The following is a 20137-nucleotide window of genomic DNA, read 5'->3' on the forward strand; positions in this document are numbered from 1 at the left end:
TATTTCAAACTGTTTGATTCAGTTGTCCTAATAAAAATATCTTTACAATAGCATCTTTATTTGACTATTTAAACAATTTTCAATTAGTAGATTACCACCTTAGCTGTTCATAATGGGAACTCCTGCAAGCCTGTGGCCAATAGTTTTCAGACAGGATTTGGGTTTGAATTTCCCGCCCTCTGTTTGCGGATGTGACGTCATGTGTATGTGAAGAAGGGAAAATGCAGTTTCAGTTTTGGCCACAGATGGCAGTAGCGATTCGAAATGCAATTTTCTGCGTTCAGTAGCTTTAAATAAGTAAGGGGGCAATATATTACTTTGTTTTGTTTTTCATTGCAATCATTATGGTGTGATTGTCAAGAAAGATGCGGTGGGCCTTAGCCATGCTGCCGTGTAAATATTGATACGAAGAGGAATTTGGTCAGAAATTAAAAAGAGTGTGTTGATATCTAAGAGGGTCTTCTTGGCATTCATTGACTGCACTTGGGTATTTGGGCAACTCATGTGCTTTAATTTGAATAATGGATGCCAAGTCGAGACTTTCACAAAGTTTAGCCAAGCAGTCCAGAGTCTTAAAATTGGCGACTTAATTTGGACTCGATTCAAGTCATGTGACTCAAGTCCCCCACCTCTGCTGATTCAATCGATTGTGTGGAATTTTGTGGATCACAGTGGATTCTTGTTTTCTGTAAGAAGCAAATGAAATACAGAAAAAGCAATGGACACCTGTTGAGACCAGGACTGCACAATTATAGACAAAATGATAATCAGTATTGTAATCGCGATTATTAATCACTCTCTCTTTGATGACAAGTGACTATTTTGGAGGTACAAGGTTTTGGCCCGATGCCAGCGAAATGATGAATACTTGTAATCTAAAAAAAAGTTGAATTTAACCAAGAATTTAAAATTAACCAGGGCTAATCGTATAAATAATTTATTGTCATTTGGCCTGAACCGAAACAAGCCCAGCAAATGATGTTGAACCCAGTCACTCGCTTGTTATGTAGCATAATGAAGAATTAAACTTGTGGTGGACTGACATTTGGTTGAGACAGGGCTAGGACCAGAACTGCCAAAATCAAAAATAAATGAATGAATAAATAGATAAATAAATACATATTTTTATTAATTAATTAATTAATTAATTAATTAATTTATTTATATGTGTATGTACATATTTTTTGTTGTTTTTGAAATTTCCATTCGTTACATTTTTAAATTATGTTTTTTTTATATTCATTTTCACTTTTATTTATTTATGTATTTATTTATTCATTCATTTATTATTTTTAATTTTGGCAGTTTTGGTTCTTTACTGGCAACAGGTGCAAAATTATTTTAAAAAGTTTAGTTTGCTCTGATTGTTTTTGTCATGGATTTGGGGAAGCACCTCAAGCATAAAATCAAGTTTGAAGTGATGGAATTGGAAGTGTTAGCGGAAGAAGCATGTTCATAAATTGCAGGGGATAAAATCTATCACTCTGATCATTTTGGCGAAGCTAGCAAGTGCATGAAAACCACGTTGCCTTTGCTTTAACTCATGCCAAGTGCGTGGGAAATCCTCCGTTACGTTGCATGCACTGGCGTTGGGACAAAACCTTGTACCACCGAAATGTCCACTTTGAATGGCCAACCATTGACATTGCATAATCAAAGAGAGCAAGCCATTTTCAACACTTAAGATTGGTCAATAATTCATGAAAAATGACACCTGCACGTGTGTAAGTATAGAGAAATAAATATATATATATACGAAATTTGCCGAATTGTGACTTTTGAGGTTTCGGCCCGACGCTAGCCAGCAATATGCAGCTGAGCCCACATTTGAAATGTACAGCAAACATCACCGACTTTCAGTTCATTTCATCGTGGCTGCCAAGATCGACTAATTGTGCAACCGTAGCAGAGACTGTGGTAATAGAGTGCACTACAAGGCTGCAACCAGTAGAGGTGCTGTCAATGAAATTACTCACCTAGTTTACATTTTGAAGAACCGCAGCAATCCATGAAGATGCCGATTGTGGTGCAGTTGCGGGTCTGTTGGACAGTGACGGTGCGTGAGTGTATGTGCGCGAGCCTGTGTGTGTGTGTGTGTGTGTGTGTGTTCCACCTGTTACATAATAAAGAGTGGAGGCAGCGTGTGTTGCTTTTCCTGCCACACTAGAGCGGCTCTTCAGTGGGAGTGAGAGAAGCCACAGCTCACCTCAGCTCACTTCTACGAGCAGGATTATTATTTTTTTTTGTAGGTGTGTTTGTGCGTGTCGTCGGTTCGTGCATCTCAAACATCACATTTTACCTCGTAGATGAAGAGAAAGTGATCGGGGAGGTTAGACAAGAAGTCTTTTTTCTGCGTAGCTTGAAAAGCCTTTCATTTCAAATGAATGTGCAAGACAAAACATAACTTCACAAACAATTTTATAAAGTCATCTTTTATTGTCACACAAATGTTTAAACAAAAAACATCAAACAGTAGGACTTGACCTTGAAGGTGAATGACAAGTTTTTGTTTTACTTTAAAATGTAAAAACAAAATATCAATGAGTGTACGTTACATAACTTCTGGTGGATCTACTTCCTCTCTTCTCAGAAGTTCTCACTTTCTTGCAGACATTCTTTGTCGAGGGTGTCTTTCTTTTGGAATAAATGTAGCTAAAAAAGCCAAGAAAAAGCAAAAACCTGCACAGTTAATCCTTTGATGCTTGCTGAATTTAGGTCTTGTGTGGGTTGCTTACAGGAAAGTGAACTAAATATTCAACTTCTTTTTTTTTTAACTTGAAGACTTTTTTTTTCCCCTCCAAAATTCTTGGCCTAATCCAAAGTAAGTCAACCCCTGCTTCTTGGGTAAAACGAATGCCTTAGCACGTTTGAAATAACACATTCAAAGTAGCTTTAATTATTATTATTTTTTTTAATTGATGATTAATGATATGCGAAGACGCTGATCGTGCTGATTTTGCACCGTTATTGTGAACAATGAAACAAATAACACCTGAAACACTCGAGTTATATAAATGTACAGTAGTCCTAGGAAGTCACAATGTCCCACCACTGGTGAGCTAAGTTTAGAAAAGGCTACTAATGTCGGTGACCCCTGCGATTGAGCATCCACTTGAGCGGCGATGAATACATGTACACTTTTAATACGTCTTAATAATGTGCAATAAATTCAATACTTTCATGATGTTGAGTGCTTCTTGGATCAAAAACTCATTGATGCATGAAAGTAGTAGTAGTGCAAAACTACACAGGAAAATTGGAAGTGTAAATTTAACTCCCATAGTGTTAAATGTAACACTTTCCCTGAGTTTATACAGTTCTCACCTGTTTTGAGTTAAATTTATACTTCTAAAAGTGTAAACGTCTAACTCATTAGTAGAGTGAAATTACAACACCCATAGTGTTATTATTTGACACATAAAAGTGAACTTTTTGCACTTTAAATTGTTATCTATTTTCACCTATCAGTGTTATTTTTTAACACTTAAATGTGTTATTTCCTTTCATTTTTTTGTTATGAATTTCTCACACTTTTGTTGTCACTTTTGTTATTTTCATTCCTTTTTGTGTTAATTTCCCACATTTTTAGTGTTACTTCTTGACAAGCTTGTATTTTCCAACCCAAATGGAGACAGTGGGACTCGAACCTACACATGCTCTGGATCGGGAACCAAATGGATCCTGGCTTTCCATTGTGCGCCCACATGGAGTAAAAGTGCGAAAGTGATGATTTTTTAAACAGACGGCATCAACTTCAACATGATTTGTATAGCTGACACTTTGGAGTAAAGCATGCGTCGCGTGCGCGCCACGCAGCTCTTTACGCGCGTTTCCGTTCCATCCGCGCGATGCGCGCGTCTGCTTCGCCACATCTTGATTAGGACACCGGGGGTGGGGCGACCGCGCTCCGTCCCGGTAAGGGGAGGAGAGAACAGGCGGCAGAGGCGGTACTTTCTCCGCGCTTGGTTTGGCGGCGCCGGAGAGTGTGCGGGACCAGGGCTGGAGAGACCAGCCGGGGGGGAAGCATCATCAAGATACCTGCAGTCCAGTCCAGCGCGGAGCCTCGCCTGCCTGGCAGACCTGCTGCGCCGTGCGCTCTTCTTTTGGAGTGTGGTGGGGGGGTGGGGGGGGGAGGGCGGACTGCACCACATTCCTGTGAACTATATCTGCTTCGAATGGCATGTGGCTTGTAACTTTACTTCTGCTGTATTCTTTGCAAGAAGGTAGGCAATGGGAATGGATTCTGTCTCTTAAGTGTCTATACTCTGCACGCTGTGTCTTTTTCCACGCATGCTGAAGTTAATGATCACTTTGATAAAACGAGGCTGATCTGCGTTGACCAAAAGCAACAAAAACGCATTGAATTTTGGGGAGAGACTTATAACTTTTCTTGGTGTTGCATGGCTGCTCGGGTGCCTCTTGCAGAATTTCGGGTGACGCTTGATTTGCTCGTCGATATGAAGTCAAAACGGCGAGAGAAAGCAAGTTAAGAACACAAAAATCAATATGCACTTGGTTTGGAGGAGTGCGTAAAATGACCAAATGGAGAGAGAGAGAAAAGAAGTGCATCTCGTGCATTTGGATGTCAAAAGACAAGGTCCATTTGCATTTTTTTTTTGTTTGGGGAATACGAGAGGGTATCGTCAATACGGAGGCTGTGAATAAGCAGGGGGCAGGATAAGCATCACCCGGAGGGCGCACGGTTTGAGTGTCCACTTCTGCTCCGCTGTGCCCTCACTTTGGGGTGTTTACGCATGAACGTCCAATTGACCTATAAGGCCTAATGTTTTTTGTTTGCTTGTTTGTACTTTCAATTTCAATCTTTTCTCTATGAGGAAACATGGGAGAAAAGGCGGGGCGCTCCTTGAGCAATTATTTTCAACATTAAAACGTCATCTGAACAGTTTTCCATAAGTACAAAATGGTGCGTAAAAGCCCCAGATTGTGTGCGCGTCCATGCATGCAGCAACAGCGTATAGGGTCATGGCCATTTGATGGGAAATGTGTGAGCTATAGGAGAATTAAAGACATTTGTGAGATAATATGCTCAAAAAGACACTTTTAAGGTGATGCTTTGTTAACATTGTATTTTATTGATTAACAAGCGAACAGGAGGAGTGCGTGCATGCAGATGCGGTCGTTATCTGCCCTGCGCTAATTATTCATCCTCCATTTTCTGTGGCTCCAGATTCCACTGATTGGCTTCGCTCTGAATGCTGCAGATGGGAGATTCGTGCTTTTTGCTCGTCTTTAACAACAAAAATGTCATTTTGAAGCGATCGAGGCCTCCGGAGGCGTGTATGAGCTCGTGGAAAAAGGAGCCACATGTTAAATGCTTTTGTTTTTACGCTCGCCTCGTATTTGAATACACTGAATTTCGGATGGCATTCGGAGAAAAACAAACAAATAAAATTGTTGTTTGCAGTCTAAATGGGCTTGGAATGCGTGTTGTGTGGTTAAGGTCCTCATGGCCTTGGCGGTGCCCTCTGCCACGCAGGCTGCGGAGTTGTTTGTTTCTCTTCATTGGCTTACAAGGTGTGTTTGGATCATACACATTGTACATCAGCCCCGTTCCGTGACTGGCCGAGATGTACATCGCGTGCGTGTGTGCGTGTGTGTGCGTGCGTGTGTGTGTGTGTGTGTGTGTGTGTGTGTGTGTGTGTGTGTGTGTGTGTGTGTGTGTGTGTGTGTGTGTGTGTGTGTGTGTGCGGAGCAAGACTGGGGGCGTCAAACAGCCACTGGAGCGGAAAGAGTGCCTGAGATGGGAGAGATGAAGATAACGCAGTCGGAAACAAACTTCCATGTCAGTTGTTTTTTTCCAGCGCCATGTTCCACTCATTTTGCACGATTCCACATCCTGCAGCGTCACAGGTGCATTATGTGCGCGTGTGGTTTCTGTTTGATGAACTTATTAATGAGGAGCAAATGCAGATCTATGAATGCATGCATCAGTACTGCATGCGTATTTTTTATTTTTTTTTTGGCTGGGCCGCGCCTATAGAGGAATGGAACACACACTTTCTGCTTGCCTCTAAATCTCCTTTTTAAATAATATACATTCAATATTTATTTTTAATCTCATTCACATTCATAAACGTGTAAATATAAGGTGATCTTAAAAAAAAAATATATATATATATAGCCTATTTAGACACTTAAATGCAGCAGTGGTGCTTGCATGCGTTCGGGCCTGGAAGGCCACACTAGAGCCTCAATTTTATATTTAAGATATGTTAAAGTGCACTTACAATAAAAAAATGTGCGCTGTGGATTCTGAGACGGCCTATATAAACAACACTTTGGAATAAAAATGGCCTGCTGTGACGAGATGGAGGTGTGTGCGCGTGTTTGTGCCCGTGTATATGGGGTAAGCTGCTCTTTGTAATTATTTAACCAATCGACCAGACTCAGTAGACCTTGTGAATGATTAACTGTTTTATAATGATAATTTTCGCACATTCCTTTTTATTCTACATTTACAAGACACTTAAAACGTATTTATATTACTTCAGCTGCGATGTATCATCATCGCCCATCGATAGTTTCCCTATCCGTGCATGCGGATTCAAAGTGGACCTGCGGTGTTTCCCACGCATGCGCGTTCACATGCGGAGTTGGAAAACACTTAATTGGAGATGAGTCACGTCGTGTTGGCTCGCCTCTTGACAACGGACGCTCTCTCGTGGCGCACCGTTGAAGCTCTATTGGGTTTTTCAACGTATACAATAACACACTTTACGATTACTAGATTGGAAAAATAATTCGTGCCGTGACACGTTAAATGACTTATGATGTCACACGAGAACATGACAAAGGGCCCATTGTATAACTCCTGCTGCAGCTGTCAGCTTCCACTCGGGGGGTGGGGGTGGTTGGGGGGGGGGGGGGGGTCGTGTCACTCTCAGGTTAACTCATCACTCAGTCGTCTCAGCTTTCTTGGTCAAGTGTTGGCTGGCTGCGTTTGGCAGCTGAATGGTGTGGAAAACGCACGCGCTGTCCAGCTGACCGCGCCAACCCGTCTCATACTCGGTCTGAACATTTTGTTTGTCTCGAAACAAAAATGAGCACGATGGATGACTGAGACTAATTTCAGGCAACGAACAATCAGATGATGGTGAATTTGGTTCATTTAGCATATGCAGTGGGATTAATTAAACCTGAGGCAAATTGCTGTGGCATAATCGGCATTGCTGTGCGTCACTGTGACTAAATTATTGTGACGCAGAGGAGCCAAAATGAAAAGCAACTGAGACGACAAATCTTTTCCACACATGAAAACATTATTGAAATGCCAGAAACAAAAATGATTGCGACATCGGGCTTTATCTTCATGACATAACACTGGGCGGATGCGGGTTAGGCTAGATGTTGTTTGTGCTGCACCGCTGTGGGAGTGATCACATCCGACTTCAATTGCGGCTTCTTTCATTTCCGTGCTGCCCAGTGGGAAGGTAAAAAATGCAATACAATGATTCTGAGGGTGTGACGCCCGCTGTTCACATATTTATGAATGAAATACGTTGCATTGATCCAGTTAAGCGTATGTTTTATATCGACTTCCTGCCACCAAAATGTCACCCCGCCATGATCTATTTGGCAATGGAATTTCGGAACTTCTGAATAATCTAAGTGGGCCAGTCACAAGAAGGAGTCATGCCATCATCTATGACAGAACTCTTTTCAACTCAGCATTTTCATGCACCTGCTAGCTTCGCCAAAATGATCAGAGTGATAGATTTTATCCCCTGCAATTTATGAACATGCTTCTTCCGCTAACACTTCCAATTCCATCACTTCAAACTTGATTTTATGCTTGAGGTGCTTTCCCAAATCCACGACAAAAACAATCAGAGCAAACTAAACTTTTTTTAAATAATTTTGCACCTGTTGCCAATTACGGCACAATTTTAGTAGGTCATGTGCAACCCTACTCCCCAAACATATCTTACTTCATCATCCACCATTTATTGTGACTACAAACGTGCGTGCGACGTATATCCGGTCTTGTCGTCGCTTATTCCCAAAACCTGTTTCCATCGGCAAAATACGCATTTCCCTATTTTAGATACGCTTCAAAAACAACCCCCTCTAGGCGTTATTTTTGGGGGGGCGAATTTTGGGCCTTTTTTTTGTTGAATTTCTGGCGTTTCCATTTAGTTTCTTTTTCACAATTCTTGAAAATTGGAATACAAATAGGTGGATGGAAACCATGAAGATCTTCATGCTGTCAGGTAGTCCAAACCAACCGGTCTCGGCTGCCCTGCTTGTTTTTACCCCAAGTGTAACAGGTTGCATCCTTTTCCCTCTGGAGATTGACACATCTTGACAAACATCTAACAATCACGCCACCTCTTTGTGTTTTCCTGTTACGCTCACCGGGAAGCGATTTATGACCGCGTCTCTGACAGCGCTCTGGGGGAATAATAATAATAAAAAATAGAATATACGTCTCTACAAATCTGACATTCAGTTCAGCGGCAGAAATCATCCTTTTTGAAGTGGGAGTTGTGCATTTTTTAAATGCTGAACTGGCTGCCTAATGTTTTACTGACACTGCATAAAGTGTTTACAGGGGTTGTTTACCACCCTCTGCATGTGTGTGTGTGTGTGTGTGTGTCTGCGTCCCTAATATATCTTGCCATGAAGGGAAATGGCACATTGTGAGAAATGATTTCCAGCATTGCCAACCAACCCTAATATATATATATATATATATATATATATATATATATATATATATATATATATATATATATATATATATATATATATATATATATATATATGTAGCTATTGTGTTGTCAATGAGCACCTCCTCCACCCTTTTCGAACATTTATTTTATCTGCGGGATGACTTAAATGCATGATCTATTATTTAGCTTGCATGCTTTTATGTGCACTTAATTATCGTTACATGCTTCACCACAAAGCAAACTGACTTTCCTGTGTGTGAATATGCGCATTCGAAATGTTTTTTTCTTGTACTTGTGTACATTTAAAGGCAATCAAAAGTGAGCAGGAGGGATTTCTTGCACAGTTTTCCAATGCACGTGATGAATCTCACTTTATATGTGCATGTGTGTGTGCGTGAATGCATGCAGATGAGACAGAAAAAGGCTGCATTATGCATAACGGCTCACCATATGCAATATCCTTGCTTCTCCAGCATACATATTCATAGTCCATTTTCATAACCACTGCAAAAACAGAGGGGGAAAAGTGCAAATATATTTGAGCTCACTGTGGAAAAAAATGGACAAAAAGAAAAGTAAGGGTTAAAAAATGCTCACCCAGCGAGTACCTCACCTCTAACGAGTCTGACCTTCTTTATTGTAATCATGGCATCCATGCTTGAAGAAAACAATCAACATACAGTTCATGAGTGTTCCTCCTTTAACGGGGGAGGTGTGATGGAAGTCCTCGGGCAATGAAAGGACACGTGAGGTCAAGTGTCAAACAGTAGTGTGATTATCGTCCTTATGATCAATCTGGAAAATGTGACCTTAAACCTGAAAAACTGTCAAAAAACACTGCAAACTTTTTATACCCTATCGTTTCGTGTCGTAATCAACTACAGGGAGTATCGAATTTTCGCGTAAGTGGGATTTCCCCATTTAAGTCGCAATTTACATCAAAATACTTTGTATAAAAAACAAAAAGACATTAAAAAAATAAAATAAAATAAGATGCCGTACTTACCGGTACTGCTTAGAGGTGGATGGAAAAGCCAAAGATACTCCCGGTCACAAACACAGACAAGCGCTAGCGCTACCAGCTAAGCAGAAACACTGGGGACAAAATGGCGGCTGAGGGACAAAATGGCGGAGGAGGCGCGGCCGTTGTAAAGTCGAAATGTCGTAGGTCGAGTGTGTTGTAACTCGAGGACTCCCTGTAATGAGTCAAGCAGGCTAGCAAGGGTTAAACTATTTCCAATTTTTGTAGTCGATGCTAAGGTGACGATAGTTGAGTTGAATTTAAATAACGCTGGGCGACAAACATTTCGGTGGCAAGAAAGTATCGAAGGCTGAATCTGAAAATTATATTGGCTTTCTCAGTTGGCTCTATTTTTTTTTTTTTTTAGATATTTCATATATTTTGTCATTTTCAGACTCAGCAGACTAAAATGAGTCAGACCATTAAAATATTGTTGCCACTAAAATGTTTTTTTTTTGTTGGCCAGTGTAATCAATGACATCATTGATATTTTTTAAAGTAGTTGGCAAACCGCTGTGCACGCCTCTAAATATAAGCTCGCTTACTCACTCTCCCGTTGTCCCGGGTTGCACAGGCCCAACCCCTGAATCGTTCATCCAATCACATTCAGACACTTCCGTTCATCCGTTATCATTAGGACACCTTCGCTGCCTTGCAGACGGTAAGAAATTGTAAAACTCTAACACCATTACCTGGGACGCTACCCGCTAAAGTTTATGATAATGTTACGAATGAAAAAAATGTATTGTAGCAGACATGGAGTTGTTCGATCCAGGGTAAGGAACCCTGGTCCTCGAGAACCACTGGTCCTGCCTGTTTTCCATGTCTCCCTCCACCAGAACACCTGATTCGATGAACAGGATTGTTATCAGGCTTTGACAGAGCGGTGAGCTGATCATTTGAGTCAGCTGTGTTGGAGGAGGGAGACATCGAAAACAGGCAGGACAGTGCCTCTCGTGGACCAGGGTTCCCTACCCCTGGGTTAGACGGATTGTTGCTAGAATTTTATAAGATCTGACAGTGTGTGTAACCATGAAGGTGTGATTTGTGATTGGATGAGTGAGTCAGGGGGCGGGACCAGGGAAACAAAGAAGAAGATTGTGAATGTGTCTGAAGGATGAAGGCTGGCAGTTGAGCGAAACTCCATGTTTTTTTTGGGGGGGCAACTTGTAATGTTAATTTTCACAAAAATATATATTACTGATCGACCACAACTTGCAACTTAAGCAAACACTACAGTTTATTGGTTGTCTTTTTACTGTATTGAGGAAGGCATTTGGTTAATTCCCTGACAGCTGATATGACAATTTATGATGCTGCATCAAACTCATCGTGCTTTAAAAAAACAAACAAACAAACATATATCTATATATATCTATATCTCTATATCTGTAGATAGAAGTAACCATGCTTCCGATCCACACACTTGAGGCACTGCTGCTAGCTTCCCTTGGTGATTTTAGCAAGGTGCCGTGTCATTATCCAAAACAGGGCTGGGTATCGATTCTAATTTCCTCAATCAATTTGATTTCGATTCACAAGAGTTCGATTCTATTTCAATTTTATCCGATTTGATTGACTTCAATTAAATCCAATATCGATTAATTGTAACACATGAATTATTCTTAAATGTCTAATTGTACATGATACAAACTTCTCAAATATTAAATTCCAAAGTAAATTTTGCGGAGGTATTAATTGGTCAAATGATGTGGTTTATTGAAAGTATTTTCTTACATTTATGAAAGACCTGACTTATTGTACTTTAAGACAATTTAAATTTTTTTTTTAATTTATATTTAAAATGATTGAATTAGAAAATGACAATATTTTCATCTCATCCTTACTGATATCAATGTTTGTGTAACACTTAGTGATTATTATAATACGTTACTTTCATTAAATTCATGTGAACAGCAAATTTCAAGAAAACAGTAAGATACAAAAAATGGCCTTTAAAATTCTATTTTCTTAAGAATTTATGGGAAAAGGAGATGTATAAAATAATCGCTTAATAGTTTTATGAATCAATATCGGGTTTGAAAAAGAAAATTGATTCAATATCGATTTTTCGATTTTTAAAAACCCAGCCCTACTGGCGATTATCCACTAAGCTATAACTGTCACTTAGTTCCCACTGAATAAAAACATTTCAATCTTACTAAGTCAGGATTGGTGTCGATGGCGGACGCCGGACACAACCTGGCAGTGAATGTTGATAGTTATCTGGTTTGTTGCCTATCGAAGGTGAAAATCGCACTGGCCTTGGGAAGCTGAGTATATCACACGAGAAAGACACACGAGTCACTGTCGCACCCCTTGATGAGAAAAGCAGAGAGGAGTGTTGGCTTCATGTCTGACCCAAACTCAAATTCGCCATTCTGTTTTTATTTGATGTTTTTAAAAGTTTACTGCGAGGAGGCACGTGGTTTATGTTGTCGTTATGTTGGCACTTTCCCTGGAGGCCGTAATCCGCGGAGGGCCTCCTTTCCGTGTGTGAACTCACTGACCTGGATTCATAGCGTAGGACAAAGCGATTAGCTTTGCCCATCATAAGCTGTTGCTTTGTGGAGGTTTTTGCCCTTCGCTTAAGCGTCCCGGTTTTCTATTTTGGGCTATTTTGGGACGACATCACCGGATGGTTTATGGTTTGTTTAGATTTGAACAGATTAAAGCGTTTGAAAGCATATCATGTCTAAGTGCAGCGGCTGGACAAATCTGACGGAGTTTATCCGGTTTGAAAAATTAATTACAGGCTTCATAGCCGGGTTAAATATTTTTTCTCATTATAAAATTCAGGGAGAAGCAGGTCACGGGGGTCATCTCTTAAAAGTTGCCTCTCTGTTGCCACATTTGATTCTTCTAATGTCCTAATGGCTTTGTAAAATAATTATGTTGTTTTAAAAATATTGCTAAGTTTCTTGAAATGTTATTTAAAGTTAATTTGAGTACTCATAGTTCGAGTTTGAGGGTTCGAATCAGGGCCTGGTCTTCCTGTGAGGAGTAAAAACTGCCCATACTGATGAGTTAATTAAAGCTGCCAAGAAATGGGTTACCAGGTTATTAGGATAGCAATGGTTAAACATAATACAAATTTTACTGCCAATATTTTGAATGTTACATTAAATGTACTTTAATTTGAGTACTCAACACAACTGTCAAAAGTGGTGACCAGCTTCAGCTCTGCAGATCCCAAAACCAATCTTCACCTCAATCTGCTGGGTCAAAAATAATTAACCCAACTTTGGGGAAAAGTAACCCAATCTGCGTAAAAAATAAAATGAAAAAAAGTCAATTCAACGGGCTGGGCTGTGTCTTCCTCAGCCCACAAGTGCCTTGGAGCGCTCTCCGTGGTGCTGAAATTGCAGATGAGCCGAAATTGCAGATGAGCTGTACTGCTAATTTCAGTGGGTGGCGACTGGCGAAGGAACGATGACGTTGGCTTGCTACCGGCCCTCGCACCCGTACGCTCGTTTGCCGTCTCACCTCATTGCCAATTACAGCTATCCTACACATGAACTCTTCAGTATTTACACATCCCAACACTTTTACAAGTAAGGGCCTCATCCCAACAAGTCTCATCAACCGTATCCCGTTCCGCTTGACACCTGCGCAGGCGTGGGGAAGTTGGACCCGGGCCTCTGGTGATTACTGACTGGATAGATTCTGTGTGTGGCAAATGTGTAAAAGGAGATTATGTGGGTTTAGCATTCTGCGTCTGGCATGCAAATTTATCACTAACGATAGAATGGCGGAAAGTACAAGCAGTCGATTTGTGAATGGATTTAATCATAATGTTGGGACTTCATTTATTAAAACAAATACCGATTTGGTTTTTGGACTTGAGCCATATTGAGTATAAAAAAAAAAAATCTACCAACTTTTCCCACGTGTTTGGAAGATTTGACTATGCTGCTCGTTAGATTTTTGATTCCACCTGGACACTTTGTGTCACCTTACCAGCTCCTTCCAACCACTCGTGTCCAAGTCGTCTCGTCAGTTGCATTTAGTTGCCTGTTTTCTTTCGGTCTTCGTCGGTTCATGTTTCCCCAAGTCTTGTCATTTTGAATTTCCTCCTGTTCCCTCCCTGGTCTCCACATTCCACCATGCAAACCTTTAACAGTAACAGTTTTACTCCCCCCCTCAAAATAAATATTAAAAACAACAACAACAAAAACACATTCAGCTGAACTCTTCAGGTTTTAAGTCACACATTAAATTGTTTTTTTTTATCTTGATAAAAAAAAATTTAATGTCACAAGAACCTGACATTTGAACAGGGGGGTGTAGACTTTTAACTCATTCACTGCCATTGACGGTTATAGACGTAAAAAATTCATTTGAAGTATTTCTATTAGTTAAAATTTTTTTTCCACTTTTGCTGACAAAAGTATGAAAACCTAAATTTTTTTTTATTGTACATTCAGAACAGATATACATTTTTTGATTAATCGTTAGTTAACTAGTGTGATTAATTAAAAACGTTAATTTAAAAAATATATAAAAAATAAGGGGCGTCAGACGATTAATATTTGTAATCGTAATTAATCGCATGACTTCAATGGTTGACTCACGATTAATCACAATTTTTACATGTTATAAATGTACAATAACAGTTTTTTCTAGGTTTACATAAAAAATGAAATGAAATGAAAAACAAAAGTTAAACTAATAGAAATAGTTCACATGAATTTTTGAAGTCTATAGTCGTCAATGGCAGTGAATGAGTTAATATCCAATGTACGCATTTGAAGAGCCAGTGATACTTATTATACATCATAAAACATATTGACATTGGTTCTTTAATGCATACAGGAGATGATGGAAAATCTTCTTAAAGTGTCGATACGTCCCAATTGTCATAAAATGGAAATACAAGGTTTTCATCAAATAGTGACAGTCAGATGTGTGGAACATATGTCTCTTGTACCAAAACCATTCATCCTCGTTCTCGCTATCAAGATCTTCAGCCTTTCGCTTAATCACTGGTTATTAATGACACCCTTTGAGGGTGACGAGCTTTCAAAATTAGCACCTAAATGACATGATATAGAGTCTTTCAATCCCCATTGATGCGTTTCAGCCGGCACCCTATTCTCTCCCGAGACATTGAGAACTAAAGAGATAGTGCTAATCCAGGCATTGTTGTCACAATCCAGGAAAAAGAGATTCATTTAATCCAGTATCATGGTCTGAGGGGAGAATTTGCTGGCTCCGGGGGGGGGGGGGGGCTCCCGGCATCTTGTTCTGGCCCCCAGCCAAGCTTAGCTCAGCATCTGCTTGGCTTCCAAGGCACCCCCCACCTTGCTTCCGAGGTTTGTGGCCAGTTTTCAAGAAGCGGATTTCCTAAGTGGACACCTAAGATTTTGGATATTTAAAGAAATGTGTAAGAAGATAAAGGAAGGCAGTTTGGCGCAAAGGTGGCCCTAGATGCCGGTGAACATGATATATATATTATATATGTCCTGAAAAGTATGTGTTAGGTCAAATCTATTTTTAAGGCTTGTTCTGTGATAGCACTTTATTGTGTATTTAATATTCAATGTATCCCAGTCGCACTTTATGCTTTGCCATCGTTGAATTTCCACTGGGTGGATTAGGGAATGTATTCACAACTTCAAAATGGCACATGTGGGTGAAGATAAAATTCTAAGTCAATCAATCAATTAATTAATTAATTAAAAAATAACCCTCTGCATGCAGAGTGGTCAATCCAACAATATCTTTGTCATTGTTGAAGAATTTGAAGAAGCACAGACTTCATTCAAAAATCCGGCGTGGATTAATTTCAGTTTTGAACACGAGCACGAGAAAGTCATTTTATTGTCTGCAAGCTTTGCTTGAAACTTGCAAGAGGAATATGACCAAGCCTCTCCTGTGTTTTTATCCTGGCATAATGTTTGCTGAACATAAAATGTCAAGTGAGTTGAAAAGGTCACACCAGCAAAATAACAAGTCGCCATTGGGAATACTTCTAAACCTACTGTCAAAATGAAGATCAACACAAAAGAATAAATTGTGCACTGTGAGCAGGCATTGCTAAATATTTGCAGCTCTTTTGTGGTTTGTTCTCTGAATGCTGTGCACGTTTCAACGACATTATAGTTCCCATCCTAAGTGGAAGTGTGGTAGTAACATTAGTACTGTGCGTTATCTGTTCCACCTCACTTTGCAGTGATGCACAACTTACATTTACTAACCTATATTGAGAAAAAGTTATTCCTGCAAACGAAAATTTCAATATTATACAATGCAACCCATACCAACTACAACCACACAAAAAACCTCTCTGACAGTCAAAACCCAGCGTACTGATCTTTTTTCATGACTTTTGGCAATCAGTCAGAAATTGCTTAATCCCTGCAAACTCGTAATGCGTGTGTCCCTTCCTGTCGTCCAAACAGTCAACAGTGAGGATGTTGTCTCTACGCGGCTGTACTTTGTGAACGCCTCCCTGCAGCGGGTGACCTTCTCCAGCTCCGTGGGGGTGTCCCTGCCCTGCCCTGCGGGCGGCGCCCCCCATGCCGTCCTGCGCTGGTACCTGGCCGCCGGAGACGACATTTACGACGTGCCCCACATCCGCCACGTGCACGCCAACGGCACCCTCCAGCTCTACCCCTTCTCGCCCTCCGCCTATAACAGCATCATCCACGACAACGAGTACTTCTGCACCGCCGAGAACCAGGCGGGAAAAATCCGGAGCCCCAGCATTCACATCAAATCAGGTAAGGCTGGAAACCTATGAATAATGACATCGATCATCATTTGAATGCCTTTTAAGGAGTTAAAGCTGCTTAACGCAGAAAATTATATTTCAAATCGCTACTGCCACCTGTGGTCGAAAAATGAAACTACACAAACCCTTTTTCACGTACACAGTGCGCACATGATGTCCCATCCGCAGACATTGGGCGGGAAATTCAAACCCAAACTGAAAACTGTTGGTCAAAGACTTGCAGAATAAAAAATAAATAAAATAAAATAAAAAGTAAAAAAAAATTAAAATAGAATAATAATAAATAAATAAATAAATAAATAAATAAATAAATAAATAAATATATATATATATATATATATATATATATATATATATATATATATATACACACACACACACACACAGTATATACAACAATGGAGGACATCCAGGATTTGTTTCCCCTTCCTTTTACTCTGGCTGCGCATTAAAAATAGAAACAGAAGTGACAATTCTCTATCGATCAATCAACTGCAAAGCTAATAATTTCGTAGTGTACCACACTGGTTAGCACCCCAACAAATTCAAAGTAGCCACCACAGCTTTGGATAAATATCCTAAAATAATGCATATCATTCTAAAATCAACCAAACTTTTGTGCTCGCTATAAAAGTGGGTGCTGCTGACCTGTCTGCACTCGCTGTCAAGGTCATAGCTAGAGAGGGAAGGTGTTACTTTTCACATACGCACGCACACACACGCGCACACACAAACACTAACTCATGCCAGCATGCCTCCTGCCTCCCAGTCTCCCAGTCTCTCCATCTGTCCACCGACTGGAAAGTCCCCTAACCGCACACACTCATGCACACACACACATACGCACACAGAGAGCCATTTTCGTCAATCTGGCTCTTGGCGTGTCGCTGCCAGCTCTTTGTCGGGGTGTTTTGGCAAGGACAGTTTGAAAGAGTCAGCTGCAGACATGGAATAATGCGAGCACAATCACGACAAAAAAAAAAAGAAGCAAAATAATTTGGACTGTGTAGATGAATCCTGCCTGAAAAAGGCATTCAGCACTTTAGTCCTGCCACAAAAAGCACGTACAGTAAAAACACGCCCATATGCCCGGCATGTTCCCAAGAGAAGCGTGTGGGCAGTCCCTTTTTTGTGTGACCTTCTCGCAAACCTTCAAGTTGGATGACCTTCCCTCGCCCAAAATAATTGCAACAATTAATCAATTCATTGCAGAGATGACCGCATCTTCACAGCTTCGTAAGCAAGAACATGAGTGTGCACCTCATTACCTCCATACACACACACACACTCATGCGGTTGCCATGGGAAACCTTAGTGCTTAGGTGTGGCTGGCCCCGCCTCAGGTGAGACGGCAGACTGACAAAGCCCCCCTCTACTTGTCACATCTCTGGCCATCCCTCTTTCTCAACATTGGTCCAATAATAGCACAAGCACCGAGCACTTTAAATGTTAGTATGCGGACTCCCATTTATCATGAATTTGAATATACTTGGTTAGTTCGGAACATAGTCACAGCCTCAGTTATATGTGGGTGTGCACACTTGTGCAACCACATCTCATTTATTTATTTTTTCTTCTCCTCTGTCAAAGATTTATTTGATCTGGCATGAGAACAGGGGTGTGTAGACTTTCTATAGCTACTGTGATGTCAGATTTGGTTTGTTTTTAATCTAATGTCATACTGACAACCAGTGGTGTAGTGGTCCCTGGAGAAGTGGGTTTACTCTAAAGGTTAACTTTTATTTTTTTATTATTATTATAAAAAAAAAAAAAAAAAAAATATATATATATATATATATATATATATATATAAGTAGTCCAGAAAAACATCTCGTTTTAGAAAAGGTGACATTAGTTGTTTGTACTTTCTCCAAATAGAATTAGAATTATGACTTGATTAAGAGCAGTTTGTAGTTATTACTGATAACACAAGCAGTCTGAATTAATGTACTTTGTAAAATGGATTTCTCATAAGAGAAATATGCAGTATAAATAATGTTATAAAACAAATATGTTGTAAAGAATGAACACAATTAGTGAAAAATAGTCACAATTTGTCAGGGCTGGACTGGCACAAAAAAAAAAAAGATTTATGCCCACCGGCCCAGCCCGACTCCTGATTATACCAGTCTAACACATTGTTTTGCTACTCGGTGATAATTTTGTCGGCGAAAATTTTTTGTCTTACTTTTAGTCACGAAAAAAAAATTTTTTTGACGAAAATGAAACAAACACTAAAATATAAGCCATTCATTGAGACGATAACGATAACCAAAATTGACTGGAAATTTCGTCAATGACTAAAATGAAAATGAAAACTGCACAGTGATGAAAATTCACACAATCCAATCAGAAGGAATGAAACGCACGTGGGAGAAAAAAACACACTCAGAAACTGTTTGGTGTTCACTGCATTTGATCTAATGTTCAAACATGTTTACGTTCATTGTGCAGCTGTAAAATTTATCTCAAGCAATTATGCACCTTTATTTAGGTGAAAACCAAGTTGTAGTATTGTTAGTTTAATATGTTTCATTGAAAACAATTAGTAAAGTCACCATTGTATTAAATGTGTCTTGCGTTTACATTTACAAATGGGTGTGTTATAATTTTCTGTATAAAAGTGGAAATGTATGCTGAAGGAAAATATCGACTAAACTGTCAATTTACTCGACTAAAATTGCTCTTTTTCGGCGAAATTGGATTAAAACTAAAATACAATCAGATTACTAAATTATCACTCAATTGTTAATCAATTTTAGCCAGAAGACTATAACTAAGACTAAATGAAAATTTCTTGTCAAAATTAACACTGCTGCTGATATTTTGACTGCTGTTGGTTCATTTTGCTGTCTATATTGAAAATGGACATATTGAAGTATATTATATTGAAATAATAACTAAAAAGCACTGCGTTGGCCCCAAAAGACGCCGGCCCACCGGGCATCTGCCCTGTATGCCAGATGGTCAGTTCAGTCCTGCAATTAGCCCTCTATAGTTTTTAGACGAATCTGAAAATATTTGTCCCTGGCTGCCCATTTGTACGTTTTAACATACTTTAAAATACCAGCCTAGCTACTATAAAACAAAACTAGATCATTAGAGTAATTGAGGATCGATCCCACATAGCGAGCAAGTCTACGAGTGCAAAGCGCTTCCACTAAACTCAGGACAGTGTTTGAAGGATTATTTTACTCCGCCTCCAATTGGCTCATCATTCCTCATGCCTGAAGTTAGTCAGTTTAATCAGCTGCTACTAACCCTGACCCGTCATAAAGAAAGGAAACACATTTGATAACTATAACATTTTTTTTTTTTTTTACCTTACTAAAAATATATAAGGTTAGACACTTTCCAATACAGATGAATCTGTTAACCACATCCCTTGGAAACATGATAGTTAAACATTTATATTTCACATTTATCAGTTGTATATTGCAAAACGCAAAGCAGAAAAGGGATGGGCGTCTATCTTTTTTTTTTTCTAGAGAGAGCTCAATTTTGTTCATTTGGTATGTGCGTGAGTATGTGCATGTCCGCGGGGGTGTGAGTGTGTACTCATTAATTCACCCAAAAACCTATTAAAAATCCCATACCGTTCACCTTAACCGAATACTTCAGAATCCAGCTCGAGTCGTGAGGAGACCCGAGGAAGGATCAAAGAAAAGAAAGGAAGGTGAAATCCGG

The 20137-nt window shown here is 39.8% G+C and overlaps 1 protein-coding gene across 2 annotated transcripts in view; it reads left to right on the forward strand.

Annotated features, from left to right (window-relative positions):
• The first annotated feature begins 3891 nt into the window (after window positions 1-3891).
• Window positions 3892-20137, forward strand: part of dscaml1 (Down syndrome cell adhesion molecule like 1) — a 116917-nt gene continuing 100671 nt past the window's right edge. For both annotated transcript variants that reach the window (XM_086080083.1, XM_086080084.1), the window contains exons 1-2: window positions 3892-4223; window positions 16119-16439. In XM_086080083.1, the coding sequence (XP_085936209.1) occupies window positions 4181-4223; window positions 16119-16439 (364 nt within the window). In that variant the 5' untranslated portion in view covers window positions 3892-4180. The remainder of the gene's footprint in view (window positions 4224-16118; window positions 16440-20137) is intronic.

The sequence above is a fragment of the Leptonotus elevatus genome, chromosome 7, assembly GCF_054856555.1.
Source record: "Leptonotus elevatus isolate MCC_2025b chromosome 7, RoL_Lele_1.0, whole genome shotgun sequence".
Classification (NCBI taxonomy): domain Eukaryota; kingdom Metazoa; phylum Chordata; class Actinopteri; order Syngnathiformes; family Syngnathidae; genus Leptonotus; species Leptonotus elevatus.